This window comes from Gobio gobio (genome assembly GCF_949357685.1).
Source record: "Gobio gobio genome assembly, chromosome: 7".
NCBI lineage: Eukaryota > Metazoa > Chordata > Actinopteri > Cypriniformes > Gobionidae > Gobio > Gobio gobio.
In genome coordinates this window covers 41,083,316-41,102,812 of record NC_137103.1, presented here as the reverse complement: position 1 = coordinate 41,102,812, position 19,497 = coordinate 41,083,316, and the positions used below count along the sequence as shown (strand labels likewise).

At 37.0% G+C, this 19,497-nt stretch overlaps 1 protein-coding gene across 2 annotated transcripts in view; it reads left to right on the top strand.

Moving 5' to 3' along the window:
- The first annotated feature begins 11,891 nt into the window (after positions 1-11,891).
- The window catches only part of LOC307129570 (neural cell adhesion molecule 2), a 263,670-nt gene continuing 256,064 nt past the window's right edge, over positions 11,892-19,497 (top strand). For both annotated transcript variants that reach the window (XM_079822111.1, XM_079822110.1), the window contains exon 1: positions 11,892-12,086. In XM_079822111.1, the coding sequence (XP_079678237.1) occupies positions 12,035-12,086 (52 nt within the window). In that variant the 5' untranslated portion in view covers positions 11,892-12,034. The remainder of the gene's footprint in view (positions 12,087-19,497) is intronic.

Below are 19,497 nucleotides of genomic sequence, written 5' to 3'. Positions count from 1 at the left end.
TCACACCAGTTCTCTTCAGTCTGTTCTTCACAAAGCTATTGTATGACACATATAAAACAAAACGGATAATATTTAAAACGTGGACTATTTTTATGATACTTTTTTGGTCTTTTTAGGTGCTGAACAGACGTGGCTGTCGTATGGAAAAGAGCTGCTTGAAGATTCTTCAAAATTGTGTTCAATGGAAATTAAAACAGCATACAGGCTTGGAATAACATGAGGGTGAGTAAATTATTATAGAATTTTGGGTGAACTATTTCATAAACTTTCTACCCACTGGAGGCAGATGTCTAAATCTCAGATGAAGTTGCTTGACAGTGAGTAGCAAATATGCAAATGTTTTTCCACTGTCCAAATCCTCTAAAACCAGTTTGAACACAGATCATAACCTTGGTACTCTCTTTGAATTTCTATCAATAACACTGACATTATTCGTTAGAAATGCTTACAGCAACACCACCTACCCTCTCACAGCATCTTCCCGTGGCTGTTTTTCCGTTCGCATGCATCTCTAATTGATGAGGTTTCAGGCTGATTTGCCTCCTGCTGTGGGCTTATGGGACCTCTGGCCCTTTAAACTCTCTGTGAATGTAGTGAAAAGACATTGCTGGGCAAAAAATAAGAGCATTAGCAATGGTAGAGAGGACTAGGCCGTGACCCTCAACAACAGATGGACAGAGGGAGACATTTTTAGCTTCATCAGTCTATGCGAAGAAATTAGTTTGGGTCTCTGGAAGCATCTTGCTGACACCCCCAATTTAGTAAATCCTTCTTAAGAACATTAATGCCACGTATTAAAGATGGCAACATCTGGTTCTGTGTTAATTACACATCACAGGGATCAAAAGATCCTATGGCTGATGGACATGGCGGTTGAGTAGAGCCGGATCACGTTATCCAGGAACATGTGGAGATACCAAGTAAAGGAGATCACTGGACAACCGCTCATGTGCCCTATTAAAGGAAATCATCATTATGTAGGCATGAAAGAAGAACAAAACCATTTTCAGAATAAAGGGCTGCCATGCTTGTCTATAGCTGTGCACTGTTATCTTCAAAACAGCACATGCTGGAAGCTCAAACTTCGCTGAAAAACAAATGAAAAGAAGATAAATATGAATTCATAGACATTAATTATGAAGTAGATAAGAAAAAAGTTCTCTGTGTCCAGTTGTCTTACTGTGAAGTTTCCCTCTGGTTAGACTCTTATTGTTGCAGTCTGTGGTCGTAACTACTTTTGACAAGTGCTGCTTCTTTTTATAATGAACACTAAACAAAGGACGGAAATCTGTGGATATCCACTAGCTCATGCAGTGGAATAAATGGTGAAGAGGATCTGTCCTCCATGTAACAGATACAGATGACTTGTATAGGCAGTTCAGTGTTGATTCTTTCTTTTGGGAGACAATAACTTTATTTATTGTGCACTTTCGACTCTAACTTTGCAGAATGTTTAAATTCACAACAGCTATATTACACACTGCATGGAAGGGAATATTCGAAAAAACCTTAATAGGGGGCACTTTTATGCATCCTCGCTGAATAGTATAAATAAAAAAATAGTACACATTTCCTTTAAAAAGTTTTAAGTAATCAAATCTTACTGACCCCAAACTCTTGATACATATAAAAATGACAAGATCTTTTGACAGCTATGAAATCTTTACTACAATAAAATAAATGTAGCTGTGCCTGCACAATGGAGCATTCTTGCTGTGCATGTATTGAATATGACCTTAAGAGAGATAAACGGCTTGTTCTGTGGTAAGTCAGGGTGAACATTGGATTTCTGTGTTATTTTACAGACAATGCTGGATTTATCTGGCATTTGAACACATGCAGGTTCGTTCTGTGGCATTTCAGAGACACAGACCCCTTGTATTTCTGTACAGAAAATGTTTCAGGCGATATCAGAAACGTGCATGTGGCACTGCGTCCCTTGGGATGAATGGTGAAGCGTATGATCTCTAATTATGATCGATTAGAAATGCTTTGCCAACACGATAGCCTACAACATATTCTATTATAGGGAACATAATGGCAAACAACATAATGGTGGATCATTATAGAATTACCGTACATAAAAATTTCCGTAAATGCTGGAGTTTGTGATTTGTGCATGGGAGAAGGAAATACAATCTCAGCAAATCTAACCTGTCCATCTGACAACACCTTCACTATTATAAATGGTTCATTGACAAAGACTTTAGATGGGCCTGAATCTCAAGACTAATTCTGTGGACATTAAATTGCAGGTCATTCATCCATCTTCATTTAGCCTTTGACAGAACGCAAAATCTCAACAACTTTGCTCTAAGTCTTTTTTAATCAGTGTAAAAGAACTATAGTTGTTTATTTGCCAGCATCAAGTCGTCTAACACCCTATTTCTCTTGCACAATCTCTCTCTCTCTCTCTCTTTTTTGAAATGTCAGTCTGCAGCTCAACATCAAAACAGAGAGATCTGGTTTAAAAAATAAAACATAAAAAGACATGAAAAAAGATTTGGACTTCACAAGGATCCAAAATCAACCTTTGAGGAAATTCAATCTGTATGGTTTGTGCTAAAATAAACATTAAAACGTGTCGAAATGTCTTTTTCAGCCTTTCCGGCAGACACAAAAGTTGCCAGTGTTTTAAATGTTAAGCCGCTATTATTAGGCATTACATTGCTGTAGCAACCTTTATACTCACCCAAAATGTCACTGTGGTTAATATTGACTAATTTGTTGCTCAATTAAATATAATGATTTTAATTAATATTATAGGAGTACATGCAATGTGCATTGGTTGGGATGTAGATGTGTATGAAATACATTTTATTACAGTTTATGGCTGGAATTGGTAATGACCTGAGATGGCAGATAGGGGACAGTGAACCCCGAGATGTATGTCCCAAAGTGTGGGTGAAGAAAAGGAATTGAAAAACAACAACAACAACAACACATAACAATAGAAAGGAATTCTTATAGAGCTAGTGCTGCAGGATTCAAATGGGACTATATTCCTGGCTTGTTCTTCAAAAATTAACCTTTTACATTCCATTGGAAAGAGAATGTCAAGTGGATTTGGAATGCGTGAGGGTAAATGACAGAATTTTCATTCATTCTTTCATTCAACTTAAATTGCACAACATTTTTGCTGGATCTATAAAGTTCCTAATAACATTATAACATGTGTATTATTATAAGTGAGTAATTCTTTTTTTTAAATGTTGCATTTTGCTCAGACGCATTAACATCCTACACAAACAATAGTATTAACTAGGCATATGTTGTGAAACAAACAATTAAACTGTGCAGTCTGGTTTATCCAAAGATGGATTTATTACCAGCAGATTGCTGTTTAAATGAATTCATCTGATATTATAAACTGAACTAAGGTGTGAAAGTGACTGTGCCACAGAGATGGGCAGATCTTTAAGATCTTGTATTCTGGCTGCAGAAACTCCCAAGTGTCATTTGAGGAAAGAAATGGTGAGTGACAAGAATGATAAACATTCAACAGAAAATATGTGACTGATAAAAAATACCTTTTGCTCTGGTGGTTTAGTTTCTGAGATGTAAAGAAAAGAGGATGATAATTAAATGCAATCTCTGAGAGAGAAAATGTCATCATAATTGGTGTGTTAGGCTGCCAACATCTTTTTATTTGCCCGTCATAGTTAATTAGGTCTAATTATATGTGGTAAAATATAACTTTTAAATTATACATTTAAGCCTGAAACATCATATTTGCACAGAATAAAACATGTCAAAAGTAATTCTTTGAAGGTTTGTGTTTTTAGGCTGGTTTGCCTATTTGTGTACAAAGTGTGTGTATACAGTGTGTTAGTGTATTTATGGTTGGCCATTTGTCTGTGAAGCATGTCTTGCACATAGTTAAATCACCTATGATGATGTTCTTTAAAATATAGCCTATATATAGCCACCATTCGGTCGCTCGCGATAAGTATAGGTCACACTAGGTTTGTCACACAGTATGTCTTAGTTTTTTTTCAAGGATGAAATATGCTTTACAGAACCATTGCAGTAATATTATTTGTATAAATATATTTATTTCGATATTTGTAAGAAGATTCATACAGAAGAGATGAAAACAGGGATAACACAAAAACAAAACTGAATAAGACAAACAAAAATATACATAATACTGTATATACATTCTTAAAAATACATTTTTTAAAAGGGGAGTATTGCCATAGAAGAAACATTTTTGGTTCTCCAAAGAACCTTATAGCAAACAATTCTTAAAATAACTATTTTTTCTTAGTGTGAAGAACATTTAAAGAACCTTTCTGCAATGAAAAGGTTCTATGGATGTTAAAGGATTAGTTCACTTCAAAATGAAAATGTACTGATAATTTACTCACCCCCATCTCATCCAAGATTAAGCTGAAAAGCTGAAAAGCTGAAAAGAGAGAAGTTTTTCTAGGAAAACATTCCAGGATTTTTCTCCACATAATAGCAACCAATGTTGAAGGTTTAAATCAATGCAGTTTCAAAGGGCTTCGAAGGGCTTCAGAGGCTCTGCACAATCCCAGCAGAGGAATAAGGTCTTATCTAGCGAAATGATCGGTCAATTTAAAAAAAAAAAGTATATACTTTTTAACCTAAATTGCTCATCTTGCGCTGCTCTGCTCTGCGCCAGTGATTACGTAATCACGCCGGAAAGGTCACAATAGACGTATAGGCAGAAGTACCGACCCTGTGTTTACAAAGCACACATTCAAAGACTAATTCAAACATCCTTTAGCAAACAAAGGATAAATAACGATGTCAGAAGATTTTGAAGTTGAAGGAGTGTTTTTTTGGTAAAGGCCGTTTGTATTAGTCTTCGCACATTCGCTTGGGGCTGTACTTCCGCCTACGTCAATGTGACCTTTCCGACATGATAACGCAATCCGTGGCGAGCCGCAGAGCAGCGCAAGATTAGCAATTTAGGTAAAAAAAAGTATATACATTTTGTTGAATTTTTCGCTAGATAAGACCCTATTCCTCATCTGGGATCGTGTAGAGCCTCTGAAGCCCTTTGAAACTGCATTGATTTGGACCTTCAACATTTTGGTTGCCATTGAAGTGCATTGTGTGGAGAAAAATCCTGGAATGCTTTCCTCAAAAACGTAATTTCTTTTCGACTGAAGAAAGAAAGACACGAGTGTAATTTATATAGATGATCAAGATAATTATGTTCAGTTGGATTAACATTCTTATCTGCATATTTTCTGTATACTTATGTATACTAATACTTTAAAATCACAAGTGATGTATTTTATGTCTTACAAACCATCAGCTCATTATCATTATTTCTCCTAGTTTTCTGGCCCTCCCTTACGGCCAATCACCAGCTCAGTGGCTCAGTGACGATGTCACTGATGTCGCGCCCATGTTTCTGTTCAGTTAACACATGCTAAGATCAATGGATAGACAGTGAATGAGGCTGTAAGAAGGAGCTTTCGGCTGCAGATGCTCAATGCAGGATTGCTAATGGCTTATTGATGAATGTGTCTCCTCTTCAGTCTCAGCTCTCTGGCTCTGTCTCTGAGCATATAGGCCGTTAGGACACGGGGCCGCTGACGTCTGACATGCCGGGAATGAGTTCAGCGTCTGACAAGCAATGTGGTGTGAAACGATGCAACATGCATTAAGAGGGAAGCTCACAAAACCTGGAGTATAGAAAGCATGATGTAGTAAGACTCAAATGTCAAGAATCAGTAATGTCAGTACATAATACAGAGTCCACATAATATTAAATTCAACTATAATTTCACTTAAATATTATGTGTAACTGAAACTTAGTTAAAATGGATCAAACCATTAAAATTTGTATCTTTAAAATCAGAATATTTAAATTTACTCAAATCTTTTCAAGTCAAGTCAGTGTTTTTTTTTTTTTTTTTTTTAAATAAAGCTACATTTATTCTTAACCCTCTGGGGGTCTTCATTTATGGGTCACACTCAGAGTCTTCGGGTCAAAAATGATTATCTCTGGTGTTTTGAGATAATTTTATGATTAATAATGAATATTTATGCAATAATCATGACCCATTTTTTCCCGTTGAATATGATAAAAAATGTGTATATATATATATATATATATATATATATATATATATATATATATATATATATATATATTTTTTTTTTTATCAAAGCTGTATTTCATTTTAGAGTCAAGCCTAGACCTCATGAAAGCAATTTTTTAATGAGATCGGTTCCATCCGGTGGACACATTGAGCATTTTTATTATGCAATAGCACATTTTTACCACTATAGTGGATCTAGCGTTTTTATAAAAAAAAAATTCTGAATTAATGAAAAAAGTTTCATCGGAATGGTCCGAAACTTGGTGACTTTATTGGTACTTAATATATAAACTCCCAAAAACATTGGGGACAAGATTTGAAAAGTCTAAGTGGTCGTAAAAAAAAAAGTCACATTAAGGACCTTCGGCCCAAAAATGACCCCCATAGGAAATTAATGGGAAATTAGTTTTTTTCTGCATACAATTTACAAATCAGCCAGGATGCAGAAAGAAAGGACTCAACAGTGAAGGGGTGAATCTCTAAAACATCAAAACAGACCAAAAAAACTCACACACACACACACTTATACACACAAAAACACACACACACACACAAATTAACGTGTGCCATTCCAAAAGCTAATTGTGTTTTGTGTGTGTGTGTGTGTGTGTGTGTGTGTGAGAGAGAGTTTTTTTGTCTGTTTTGCACTCTTGATGTTTTAGAGATTCACCCCTTCACTCCTTTTTTTCCTTTTTTCCTGCATCCTGGCTGATTTGTAGTTTGTATGCACAAAAAAACTCTGTATTTTCATATTTTTGCCAATTTCCCATTCATTTCCTATGCGGGTCATTTTTGACCCGAAGACCCTGATAGTTACTATTTTTTTTACGACCACTTAGACTTTTCAAATCCTGTCCCAAATTTTTTTGTGTGTTCATATACCAAGTACCAATAAAGTCACCAGGTTTCGGAAAAAAAAAGAATTCGGGTCAAAAATGACCGAAGACCCCCAGAGGGTTAATATTATAAGGCCACACTTAAAAATTAATAAAAATGCATGAAAGCCATTGGAATTTATTTATTTTTAACATAACATTTGTAAGCAAAATAAAACAGTATTTGAATACTTTCTGTAACTTGTTAATGTGTGGTGGCGCTTTAAATAGCTGCGGCTCGGAGGCTTGCTCCAAACTCATTTCGTTGCATTGTACTTGTACATGTGTAATGACAATAAACTTGAATCTAATCTAATCTAATCTAATGTGATGAACTACACCAGTATACAATTAAGGGGAACTGACTTCATATAGTACCACAAAAACCCACCTCGAGACCAGTTGGTTAAAAGTAATCATTTGGTTTGATATTTAGCAAATTACACTTTTATACCTTCTATGTCTTTTTAAGTGTGGCTTAAGCATCCAAATACTTTTTGGGGTCCATGTACAGTATGTATGTCAACCATAATTACTGTATGTTGTGAGAATGTTTTAATGCCATTCTTATAAAGAGTTGACTGTATTTAGTGTAGACATTTATTTATATAGATTAATTCAGTGGAATTAAATGTTGTTTTTTATATATATTTATTTTATTTATATTTATATTTTTTATTACAAATAAAAACTATTCATAGCATTCATTTGTATTAATTAGTTATTAAATATTGTTTTCTAATTGTGCCCTAAATTTCAATGGTTTTAATCCTCTTAGCAGCCAATAATTCACAGCAATAAATAAATAAAATAATACAATGAAAAATATTGTGGTACTGTTAATAAATTGCATTTTGCATTGTCTTTACCTGCTGTCTGTGACCCTAGCAAAACCACCAGGTTAGAACGGCTGTTTTAATTAATTTCTTGTTTAAAATAAATTGCTGATTTATTGTACGAAATGACTTTGCAACTCTCAGTTCAACTTTCCCTCTGCCTACATTGGATTGAAATTTCATGAAATTCAAGCTTAAATCAACATTTCTGACTTTGTACCACCTCTAAGTTTTGGGTCATGTACTGCAGGAAGTTTCTATGGCCTGTGTTCGGTTTCATTGTTCTATGCTCCAGCCACACATGCAGTGCATCCAGAAAGTATTCACAGCGCTTCACTTTTTCCACATTTTGTTATGTTACAGCCTTATTCCAAAATGGATTAAATTCATTTTTGTTCTTCCTCGATTTTACAAACAATACCCCATAATGACAACGTGAGAGAATTTGGTTGAAATCTTTGCAAATGTTTTAAAAATAAAAAATGGAGAAAAAAAAATCTCAGTACATAAGTATTCACAGCCTTTGCTCAATACTTTGCTGAATCACCTATTGCACCAATTACAGCCTCAAGTCATTTTGAGTATGATGCTACAAACTTGGCACACCTATTTTTGCCCAGTTTCTCTCATTCTTCTTTGCAGGACCTCTCAAGCTCCATCAGGTTGGATGGGGAGCGTCGGTGCACATCCATTTTCAGATCTCTCCAGAGATTTTCAATCGGGTTCAAGTCTGGGCTCTGGCTGGGCCACTCAAGGAGATTCACAGAGTTGTCTCTTAGCCACTCCTTTGTTATCTTGGCTGTGTGCTTAGGGTCATTGTGATGTTGGAAGATAAAACTTCACCCCAGTCTGAGGTCCAGAGCGCTCTGGAGCAGGTTTTCATCAAGGACGTCTCTGTACATTGCTGCATTCATCTTTCCCTCAATCCTGACTAGTCTCCCAGTTCCTGCCACTGAAAAACATCCCCACAGCATGATGCTGCCACCATGATTCACTGTAGGGATGGTATTGGCCAGGTGATGAGTGGTGCCTGGTTTCCTCCAGACATGACGCTTGCCATTCAGGCCAAAGAGCCCAATCTTTGTTTCTTCAGACCAGAGAATTTTGTTTCTCATGGTCTGAGAGTCCTTCAGGTCCCTTTTGGCAAACTCCAGACGGGCTGTCATGTGCCGTCTGGCCACTCTGCCATACAGGTCTGATTGGTGGAGTGCTGCAGAGATCGTTGTTTTTCTGGAAGGTTCGCTCTCTCCACAGAGAAACACTGGAGCTCTGTCAGAGTGACCATCAGGTTCTTGGTCACCTCCCTGAATAAGGCCCTTCTCTCCCGATTGCTCAGTTTGGCCAGGTGGCCAGCTCTAGGAAGAGTCCTGGTGGTTCCAAACTTCTTCCATTTATGGATGATGGAGGCCACTGTGCTCATTGTGACCTTCAATGCTGCAGACATTTTTCTGTACCCTTCCCCAAATCTGTGTCTCGATACAATACTGTCTACAGACAATTCCTTGGACTTCATGGCTTGGTTCGTGCTCTGACATGCACTGTTAACTGTGGGACCTTATATAGATAGGTGTGTGCCTTTCCAAATCATGTCCAATCAACTGAATTTACCACAGGTGGACTCCTATCAAGTTGTAGAAACATCTCAAGGTTGATTGGGGGAAACAGGATGCACCTGAGCTCAATTTTTGAGTGTCATGGCAAAGGCTGTGAATACTTATATATACTTTTTTCGTTTTTTATTTTTAATAAATCTGCAACGATTTCAAACAAACTTCTTTCATGTTGTCATTAGGGGGTATTGATTGTAAAATTGAGGGGAAAAAATTATGAATTTGATCCGTTATGGAATAAGGCTGTAACATAAAATGTGGATGCACTGTAGGTAGAAAAAATACTCTGAACTAGTCTGAGATATGCAGGAACCTCTTAATCACAGACTCTCATTCTCTCTGACTCATTAACCTCGTATCTACACTGTCTGTGTGTCTCAGCGTCCTGTTTAAAGCTCCTTTTATATGTGGATTGTATGCTGAGCATTTGACTGTGACAAAGTATTCATTCCACTTATAATCATTAATGATGTTATCTAGAGAATTACAAAGTGTTGTGTCTGTCAGGGGCAGAAGAGCTTGAAATTGAGAGGTTTTCCTCTTCATCATGGAGCTTTTAAGCATAATAAGCATAATAACATCATTTGGAAAACAACTGTTGAATCTATATTACGCCCAAATATGCATTTGGCTCTGTCCATTTCCATCAGTCCTTCAGGAAATGAAAGAAGCAATTCAAAATATGCTCATAATTGAAATAGTTGTAATTTGTATGCTGTTATTCGGATTAATGTGATGCATTTCAAAGATCAACCTTATTGTGTCCCTATAGAAGTGGACCATGCAGCCATGAATAAGCCACAATTTGAAATTGTTGCTTCCTGTTTTATAGATTCTGTTTTCCCCTGTTCTAAATAGATCAGAAAACGACATAAGGAACAGAGATTTGTTTGAGATAGGATCGTTTGGATCCTAAAAGGAGCCTGGCTATTCACCTGACTGAACTAGCGGGACGCCAGCCTTGAGAACATTATTCAGACATTATAATGGAGCCAAAGGTGAGTCTTATCAGTTCAGCTGCAAACCTTGCATCCTACGAACTCTATGAATAAGCCTTTGTTATCAAAGTGGAAGGTGATTGTTTGCACTCAACGACTTTCCTTTTTGATAAATTCTGTTCTTTCACCTTAAAGCATGCACAATTGGAGTGCGATCAGGAATTTGCCAACAATGCATTCTTAGAAATTCCAAGCATTCCATCTACTGGGACTTATTGTAGCTGAGACTTAAAGTACTTAACTAACTGTATACAGATGAGCCTACAAAATCTTCATGTGATGAAATTGATATTTGACAGAATTTGCCCAAATGAATGCTGTTCTCTCGTTGCCACAGCTCTTTTCCTCTCTGCATTAAAGCAACAGCTTTTTTTCCATGACAGTGCCTGCATCATCTCCTTAGATAAACAAACATGGCTAAGCTGCAGGTAAACACAACCATAGCTATGCTTTACCTAAACATACACTAAGCCTCTCCTCCAGAATCTCATCCTCTCTTCAGGGAAAGAGGATGTCAAGGTGAAACGGAAGTATTTTTAAAGTCAAATACATTTTTCCTACCACCAGTTTTTGTTTTTGTGTGTGTGCTTACTGCGATGAGTAAATAAAAACTGAACTAATAAAAGCTTTTATGGAATAGAGTAATGCATGACAGTAATTTTGGGGTTTTAGTGATTCCAGGATCATGTTCTGACCCATGCAAAGTTATGAGTCACACCTGTCAACAGGGACCAAAAAAATGGAGTGTTTGTAGTCACTCAGGGTTATACACCCTATCATTTCTCCTTTTTTCCCCCACACCAAGTGGACCTTACAGGAATAAGTTTATGTATGTAGCTTGATGTAATGGCCCGATGGAGGTCTTTGGAGGGTTTTAAGTTTCCTGTCTGGGATTAGATAAACAAACCAACGAGCCTGGGAAATGGTTTAGTGACCAAAACTCTCTGAATAAAAGTTGTGTGCGTATATATATATATTGCATGTGTATGCAATGCACTGAAATAGATTTTTCTAGTGTTAACTTTATTGTCCACGATTTTTATTTAGCCTGTTTCATTAATCTGTTAAATGTGACTTTTGTTTCTTCACAAAATTGGAACAAAAATGCAAAATGATATGAGAAAACATCTGACTTTTTGTCCTAAAGAGTTCACATGATCTCTGTCACAAATGTTCTTCGATTAGTTACCTAAATATTTTTTTCATCATGCCTTGTCTTTTTTTTTTTTTTTTTTTTTTTTTTTTTCAAAATAATACATTTCTCGTTGAAATGGGAAAAAACATCTCAGATTTTTTATGTGTTTTTAGGCTTCAGGACTCTTGTGAGTTTATGTGAGGCTGCTGACTAATCAATACCTATGACTGAATTGATGATGGGCATTGGTTTCTACCTGTCGCGATGCACTGCTGCTGGTAGGTTGGGCTGGTTCGGCGCATTTGAAAAAAGTACTGCATTGAGGCAGCTGCTTACAGCTCCTCAACAGATCCCGTCTGTGGCAGACAGTGAGCGAGTGAGTGGTGAGCGAGCTCGTGCGCGCCAGCGACTGACACGCGCGGAGAGGGAGAACCAGCGTCCAGCGTACGTTCAACTCACTTCGAGCACTGGCCGCTGTCCATCAGGACCTGCTGAAAATGATTCGGACCGTCCTCTGTTTCCTCGGATTGCTCGTCGGTGGCAGCCAAGGTATGGACGCATGGTTGTGAGCATGAAAATGAGAAGTGTGAGAAAATAGACTTGCTCTCAGGCAGGATTTCGCTGAAGGGGTCTATCTGAATGAGGGGGACGTACGAGGAGTGGGGCGGATTTGTTGTGTGCTGCTTTGCAGTTTGGGCACGTCCCTTTGGAGAAAACATTTATTTTGATAGATTAAGCTTACCTTTTATTAACAGTGCAAAAGCCTCTCTGTTTGCACTTGTTATCATAGACTCTCGTGTGGGGCTTGAGATTCTTGCAGACGGTTCCCGAGGTGGTCTGGAGGAGATCTGGCGTTTGCTTGATTTAGATATGGATTTGATCGTAATCTCAGACAAAAAGTAACTTTTTACAATTACGTATGACATGCTTTGTTTGCTTCTTTTACGTAGAAAAACACAACAACATTTCTATAATATAAATATACAGAAGTAGCCGACTTGAAAGGGTGGGTAGCCATATAAATACACAGACTAGGCTATGAAGCCTATCATTTTATTTTTTAATTTCATTTAAAATGATTGATTTAGTGTAGCCAACGTTGAGCAGAGTTATTTTCTTGCGACAAACAGAATAAGGGTTGCATTTATGGGCGGAGGCGCTTTGTGCAGTTGTTAAGCACAAACGTCATTGGATGTATGTAGTTCAAAACACAGCTCCAGTGACTCAAGCGTGTCTTGGAACTTGACCATCAGCTGCAAAAGTCTTGTGAAGTGTGTATTATATTTTAGAGGCTGGTACTTCTCACGCGACGGCAGGTGGGGGTAGAGCGCTACATATTAACCCATTTAGAAAGCAGCGCTCTCGATGATGTTTGCCACGACAGAAATGGAATGTATCTAGAGGGAAATCGTTGGATGGAAGACCGTTCCTTGGATCTGAATGACGGTTCGTCTTTATCCAACTTCAGAGACCCCCTTTTGTTTACACAGTGTAGATTTACGCAGCGAGACTAGGTGACATAGTCAACAGATAAACAATGGAACTACTGTAAGTTCCACGTTGGCCCTACAAATTGACAACATGTCAAGGCCTACATTTTCAATGGGGAACATGCTATAAGCCGCTACTCTTTTCACAATAAGAACTATAATTTTCCTAAGGCGTCTTGCATTGTTTGGAGGAGAGCCCATATTTAATAGGCTAGGCTATGACTGTGGTTTGATAGATTGATTTTAGTATTAATTTGTGGACTATTTTTGGCGAGCTTGGGCGTACAGGTGTTGAAATGTAGATCCAACTTAACCAAAAGTCAATGCTTTTATGGCCTTCAAGTAGAGTTTCTCACACAAACTCGGATGAAACCAGCCGAGTTGTGACATTGGGAAGAAACATGGTGTCAAATTATTGTGCCACTAGATTATCAAATTGAATCAGAATTCGCTTCATTGTCATTCCTCTAAGTATTTGCACTTGCATACACAAAGAAGCTAAACACCGTTCCTCACCAGTGTATTGCATGCTTAAAAATACATGAAATCAGAATAAATTAAATCCAATGCAAACATTTCACCCATTCAAGTTTAGAAGCCATGCTAAACAAAGTATTTTGTGAATGATGATTGATTTGCAAAGTTATTTCATTTTCATGCTTTGGTTTTAAGGCGCCAAGAAGTACAAAGGATATTGTGGACAACAAATACAAAGTTAATCAATCACTTTTAAAATAGATGTTGTTATATAGGCTACCGTGCATACACAAGTAATTGAAGTGAAAATCTTTTAAACATAAAGTTAATTATAAAATCTAATCAAAATGAAAGAAAACTGAATTCTGAGTTAAAGGCATAATTTGTGTTTTGTTAAAAGTGGTCTTTACATTAACAGATCTTTACATTTAAATTCATCTTTTGAAAGAACATTGACGCAATCTTATTTTTTATTTAGTAACATTTGAAGCTCTTGATTGCTTACCTAGATTGCTTACCTGAGACTACATCTCAAATAGCAAAAATCCCACAATAGTGTTTTCATAACTTTCAAAAGAGGAAAAAAATAGAGAGAGATTGATACTGAGACTAGATCATTTGCTGGGCTCCCACTGGTTGTCGCTGGATCTGTTGCTGCTCATTTTCGTAAACCACTCGTGTAACTCTCTTTGAAAATGAATAACCTTTGGTTACTATGTCCCTGTAAATTGCTGTCAGTGTGAACAGCCCTTGACTCATTCATGACGCAAAAAAACACTTAACTTGTTTCCAACAACCTGCAAAAAGGGCCACTGAATGAATCTTTTGCTGAACTAATTAAAACTAATTCTAATCAAATCAAATCAAATTTTAATTAAAATCCCCACTGCTAGGTTTAAAGTAATGAATATTTTTTTCCCTGAGCAAGGTTGTGTTCGATATACTTCGCATAAATATACTTTATTTATTAAGAATTTTACTAAGAATACTAAGAATCTGTATGCTAGCTGATTTGATATGAGCCAAGTACTTCTCAAGCATTCACACATTATGATGTCACTCTTCTAGAATAACCTCATCCCATTTTGTTAATTAGTGCTTCTCTTGTTGTCTTAGGAAGTTTTTTGTGACTGACAGTTCCAGTGAACCTTGGCATGTTCATCAGCTTATCATCACTCAAATCCCTTGATGATATAGGCTTGTTAGAGTGTGCATGTGATCTCAGTTCAACTGTAATTTAGCTTGATGTTCTCTCATGAATTTCATCACTGCATAACACCTGCTGCTTGGATGGTACACCTCCAGGGCTTTTGCTAAAATTCCACGGGCCTGGGAATTATTATTCTTTTTTTTAAACGGATGGCTCTCCACTTCTGGTAGTCTTAAAAAGGCGTTACTATCTTTTGACTCGCTTTTTTTTTTTGCAGGATTGTCTTCAGAGAGAGAGAAGCAATTTGCTGTGCTGATATCCATTAGTACTCTAGCTCTTGGCTCTCAGGTCTTTACTATTGTAGGTTGGCTCATAGCAGTATTTGTGTGTGTATGTGTGTGTGTCTAGCTTCATTGAAGCTCCCGGTGATAAATTGTGTGCCGTGCTGGTCTCAGTGGACATAGTCCTTCGAGGTGTTAAGTGCTATAATGAAGGGATTCCTCCAAATCTCCCAATGAATGCTAACAGTGGAGCATTAATAGATTTATGCCCTGGAATTGTGTGCCGTATGTGAATGTGTAGTGGTTTGATTAGAATGCCATAACATCCTCTCTGAGGGCATTTCTGTGGGATGTGGTTGTAAATTAGTGGAATGAAAGTGTGTGTGTGGGTCAGGATTTGCGAGTACATTTGGTCCCCACAATGTAGGCAAGGATAGTAAACCTGAAATCACCATGAGGAAAACACTCTAATAATGTTTTAAAGACCCCCTTTGGTGACTATCACGTTTTTAATGTTGTTTATATGTCTATGTGGTGTTTTTAATGATTTCAGACAAACCATGTGCAAATTCATAAAAGTCAACACCATGCTGAATATTTTCTAGTTCAAACTACAGTGAACCAAAAAACGCATTTTTTTAAATTGCTAGTGTTTCTTACATTACAAACTACTAATGTTCGGGCGGGCTTTAGCATATAGTTAACTATTCTCTGTAGCAGGCAAGTCTCAAGAGAAGTCAGGTTATCCTGGTATATTTTTCTGTTAAAAATCGGGTACATTTAGCAATATACTGGGTGAATTACATATGTGATGTATTTTATGATGTTATGATGAGCTGCCTTTCTCCACTGACACTTTAAGTTGTTCAAAGCGTTTCAAAGGATACTGATTTTAGCTGTCTGATGCTGAGTTGGCGAACAGTTTGTGTAGCAAACGTATAATCATATTAATTACCATTATGTGTCCGATGATGTAAGAGCGATACATAAAACGCATTACCATTCTGATGCATCGACTTGTAGACAAGCCTATAATTCCCTCGTCCACTTCTTCTTCTAAATCAGTTTCTGGTTCAAACATATATGGCTAATTTAAACCAGTATTTCCACTTGCCATCGGGCAGCATTTACTACAGTAAAGTTGAGCGAGTGGATCTCTGAGCTGGTGTGAGTGAGAAATGTACTTAAAGGGTTACTTCAGCAATTTAGCATTAAGCTTTGTATCAGTAGAAACCCGGTAGTATATTCAAATGATGGTACTCCCCCCCCCCCATATCCCCCTGAGGTGAGAGAATTATGCATCATTTGATTTATTTCTGGAATAAATCCTCTGAAGACGAAAATATCGTCATTTTGCGTCATCTGAGGATTTTTTGGCCAGGGGCTAAAAACTACAGCCAGTAGAAGGAGCTAGTTCTGCATGTTTTCAACCGGCCCACAGCGGAGGGAGGGATCTCACTCACAGAATGTAAATGCGCACGGCCGCTCGGATCGGGCATTAATAACGGAGCGGTGGGGAGCAATGTGAGTGTTTCAACTTTGCAATGAATTCCTATGAAAGTTTAGCTTCCATATGCGATCTGAAAACGCGCCAGACTGGACACGCGCTGATAATGACAGCCGCACTTACCTCAGCTCTGCTCAGCTCTTACTTCGCTCTCGTGATGAATGAAATCTGACTCCTGCTGCATTTGTCCCGTGACTTTCGTTTGGCTCACTCACACTTTATTGTCACAGTTTTTAACTGTAGTGTTTATTCTCTAACTGAACTAAATTATTTTATTATTATGAAGATCAAAACGACGGTGTGGGCGGTGTAGGGAGTGGCCTCGTAGGGCAGCCAAGCAAGTGCATTCTGAGAGTTGTTGTCTTTCATCCACATGAGACAAAAATACATTTTCTGTCTTTTCTCAGTCTAGAAGGCACCAAATTAAAAAATAATTTCACATTTCTACTACATAAATGACACAGTTTAAATACACATTCATCTTCCCAGCGCTGAAGTACCCCTTTAATGAAGCAAGGGTGTAGAGTTACATTCAAGCTATTTTAAGGCATGACGTTTTTTTCACAGGAAAAAACGTTTAAATATGTCATTTTGGTAATCAAAGAAGAGTTATAAGGGATAAAGTTATTGAAAACAAGAGGACTTTAATGAAAGTTTAAAAATGCAGAAAGGATTCTGTCAGGTTTAGAGTTATGGGATAAAAAATAATTCATTACAATAAGAACAAACACAATCAAAGCCAATGGAAGTAGGAAAGGAGCCTTTCAATCACTTAACCCTAATGAATCATGGTGCATTTGATATGTTAAAGGGTTAGTTCACCCAAAAATGAAAATTCTTACTCACCCTCATGTCGTTCCAAACCCATAAGACCTTCATTCATCTTCGGAACACAAATGAAGATATTTTTGATGAAATCCGAGAGGTTTCTGGACCATCCAGAGGCAGCAACATACTTGCAACTTTCAAGGCCCAGAAAGGTAGTAAAGACATCGTTAAAATAGTCGATATGAATACAGTAGTACAACCTTAATGTTATTAAGCGACGAGAATACTTTTTGTGTGCAAAAAAAAACATGCATAAATAATGACTTTATTCAACAATCTCTTCTCTTCAATGTCATTCTCTTACGCTATTCACATAGTAAACACAGTGCAGCGCTTCCAGGTTCAGAATGCCACCTCACCGCCGATGCTGGTCACGTGAGCACCACGACGCATGTGTGTGATGCTGAGGCAGGAACTGGCCAATAATGAGGCGCCATTCTGACATAGAACCTGGAAACACGTCACTGTTTTTACAACATGATAGCGCAAGAATTATTGTCGCTTTATAACATTTAAGGTTGGACCACTGTATATTTAACAATGTCTTTCCTACCTTTCTGGGCCTTGAAAGTTGCAATGACGTTGCTGCCCATGGATAGTTCAGAAACCTCTCAGATTTAATCGAAAAATATCTTAATTTGTGTTCCGAAGATGAACAAAGGTCTTTGGAACGACGAGGGTAAGTTAATAATGACAGGATTTTCATTTTGGGTGAACTAACCCTTTAACAAGTTTGTGTTACCTTTTCTCATGTAAGTGTGTCGGTGTTCACTGCTTCAGAATATATAACTGCTGTTCTGTTACTAATGACAAAAAAAAAAAAAAACCTTTAGAATACATAAATTATGTATAAAAAAATGTTCAAATGTTTTTGACCTTGAGTAGTGGGTTTTAGGTGTGTTTGGCTCTCCGGGAGCAAGTTTGGACACCCCTCCATTAAATTGATCAAAAGTGACAGTAAAGACATTTTATAATGTTACAAAAGATTTTTGTTTCAAATAAATGCTGTCCATTTGAACTTTTTATTCATCAAAGAATCCTAAAAAAGTGCATCATGGATTGCTCTAAACATGTTAAGCAGGACAAATGAAAATAACAAGAAATGTTTCTTGAGCACCAAATCAGCATATTAGAATCAAAACTTTTTGAAGGATCATTTCACACTTAAGACTGGAGTAATAGAAACTGGGAAAAGACAAGTTTTACTGTATTTGAAAAAAAGGCACCCTTCGTGAGCATAAGAGACTAATTGCATTAAAAAATATTCAAAATCTTTCTAACCCCAAAATAAATGGTAGTGTGCATTTTGATGTACAAAAGATATATGTCTATGTAAGATGTATAGTTCCTAGCACTATATTTTGATGTATAAAGTTGAAAACAATTCATAATTACTGTTTTTTTTCTAAACATTATCTGGAAATTATAAAATAGATTTGTATTAAGTGCATCTTTTTACTACTCACTGGTAGAGTAATGTTAGATGTATACATATAAAGTTAGAGGCATTTACATTTGACATTTGGATTTTTTAAATCCAAAGCGAGTTTGCATTCAAGCCAGACATTTTCTTTTGCATTCACAGGATGCACTAAAAGGCAGTTTTTTGCATTCCCTTGGAATTGAACCCATGACCTTGGCATTGTAAACAGCACAATAAATACAATTGTAAAGCAGTTTATAGTTATATTTCTCTGTGTAACCTTAACTTTAACCTCTGCTTTGAAAAAAAACTACCTAATATTTTTATTTACAATTTACAATTATAGTTATCTAGTTAGAATACAGTATAATGTTTAGTACATTTTGACATCTGATGATCAAATAGGAAAGCCTAAATATACATTTATCACATCTTGATATTTAAGCACTGTTAATAACAGAATGACTGTCGGGAATTCTTAAGATATGCCTGTTGTTAATTCCAATTATATGAATCCTCTTCTTCCATTCCCACTCAAAGACAATTACAGGGTTCTTTGGTTTCCTATATCACCAGCTCTGGGCGAACTTGTACAATTCCAGTGTTACTCTCAGCCCTCCTGTGGCTCAGGGGATGAGATATCCAAAATCCTGCCATTTCTCTTTACATTTTTCCAGCCATGTTTTCGGTGATTTTTACACTACATAACAGAGCTCGGAGCATGCTATAAAAAGGCTAAAACACTAAGCTGTTCTTATGAGAAAACGCTGGTGTGTGACTTCTCTTGGTGCAGAAATTGATCGT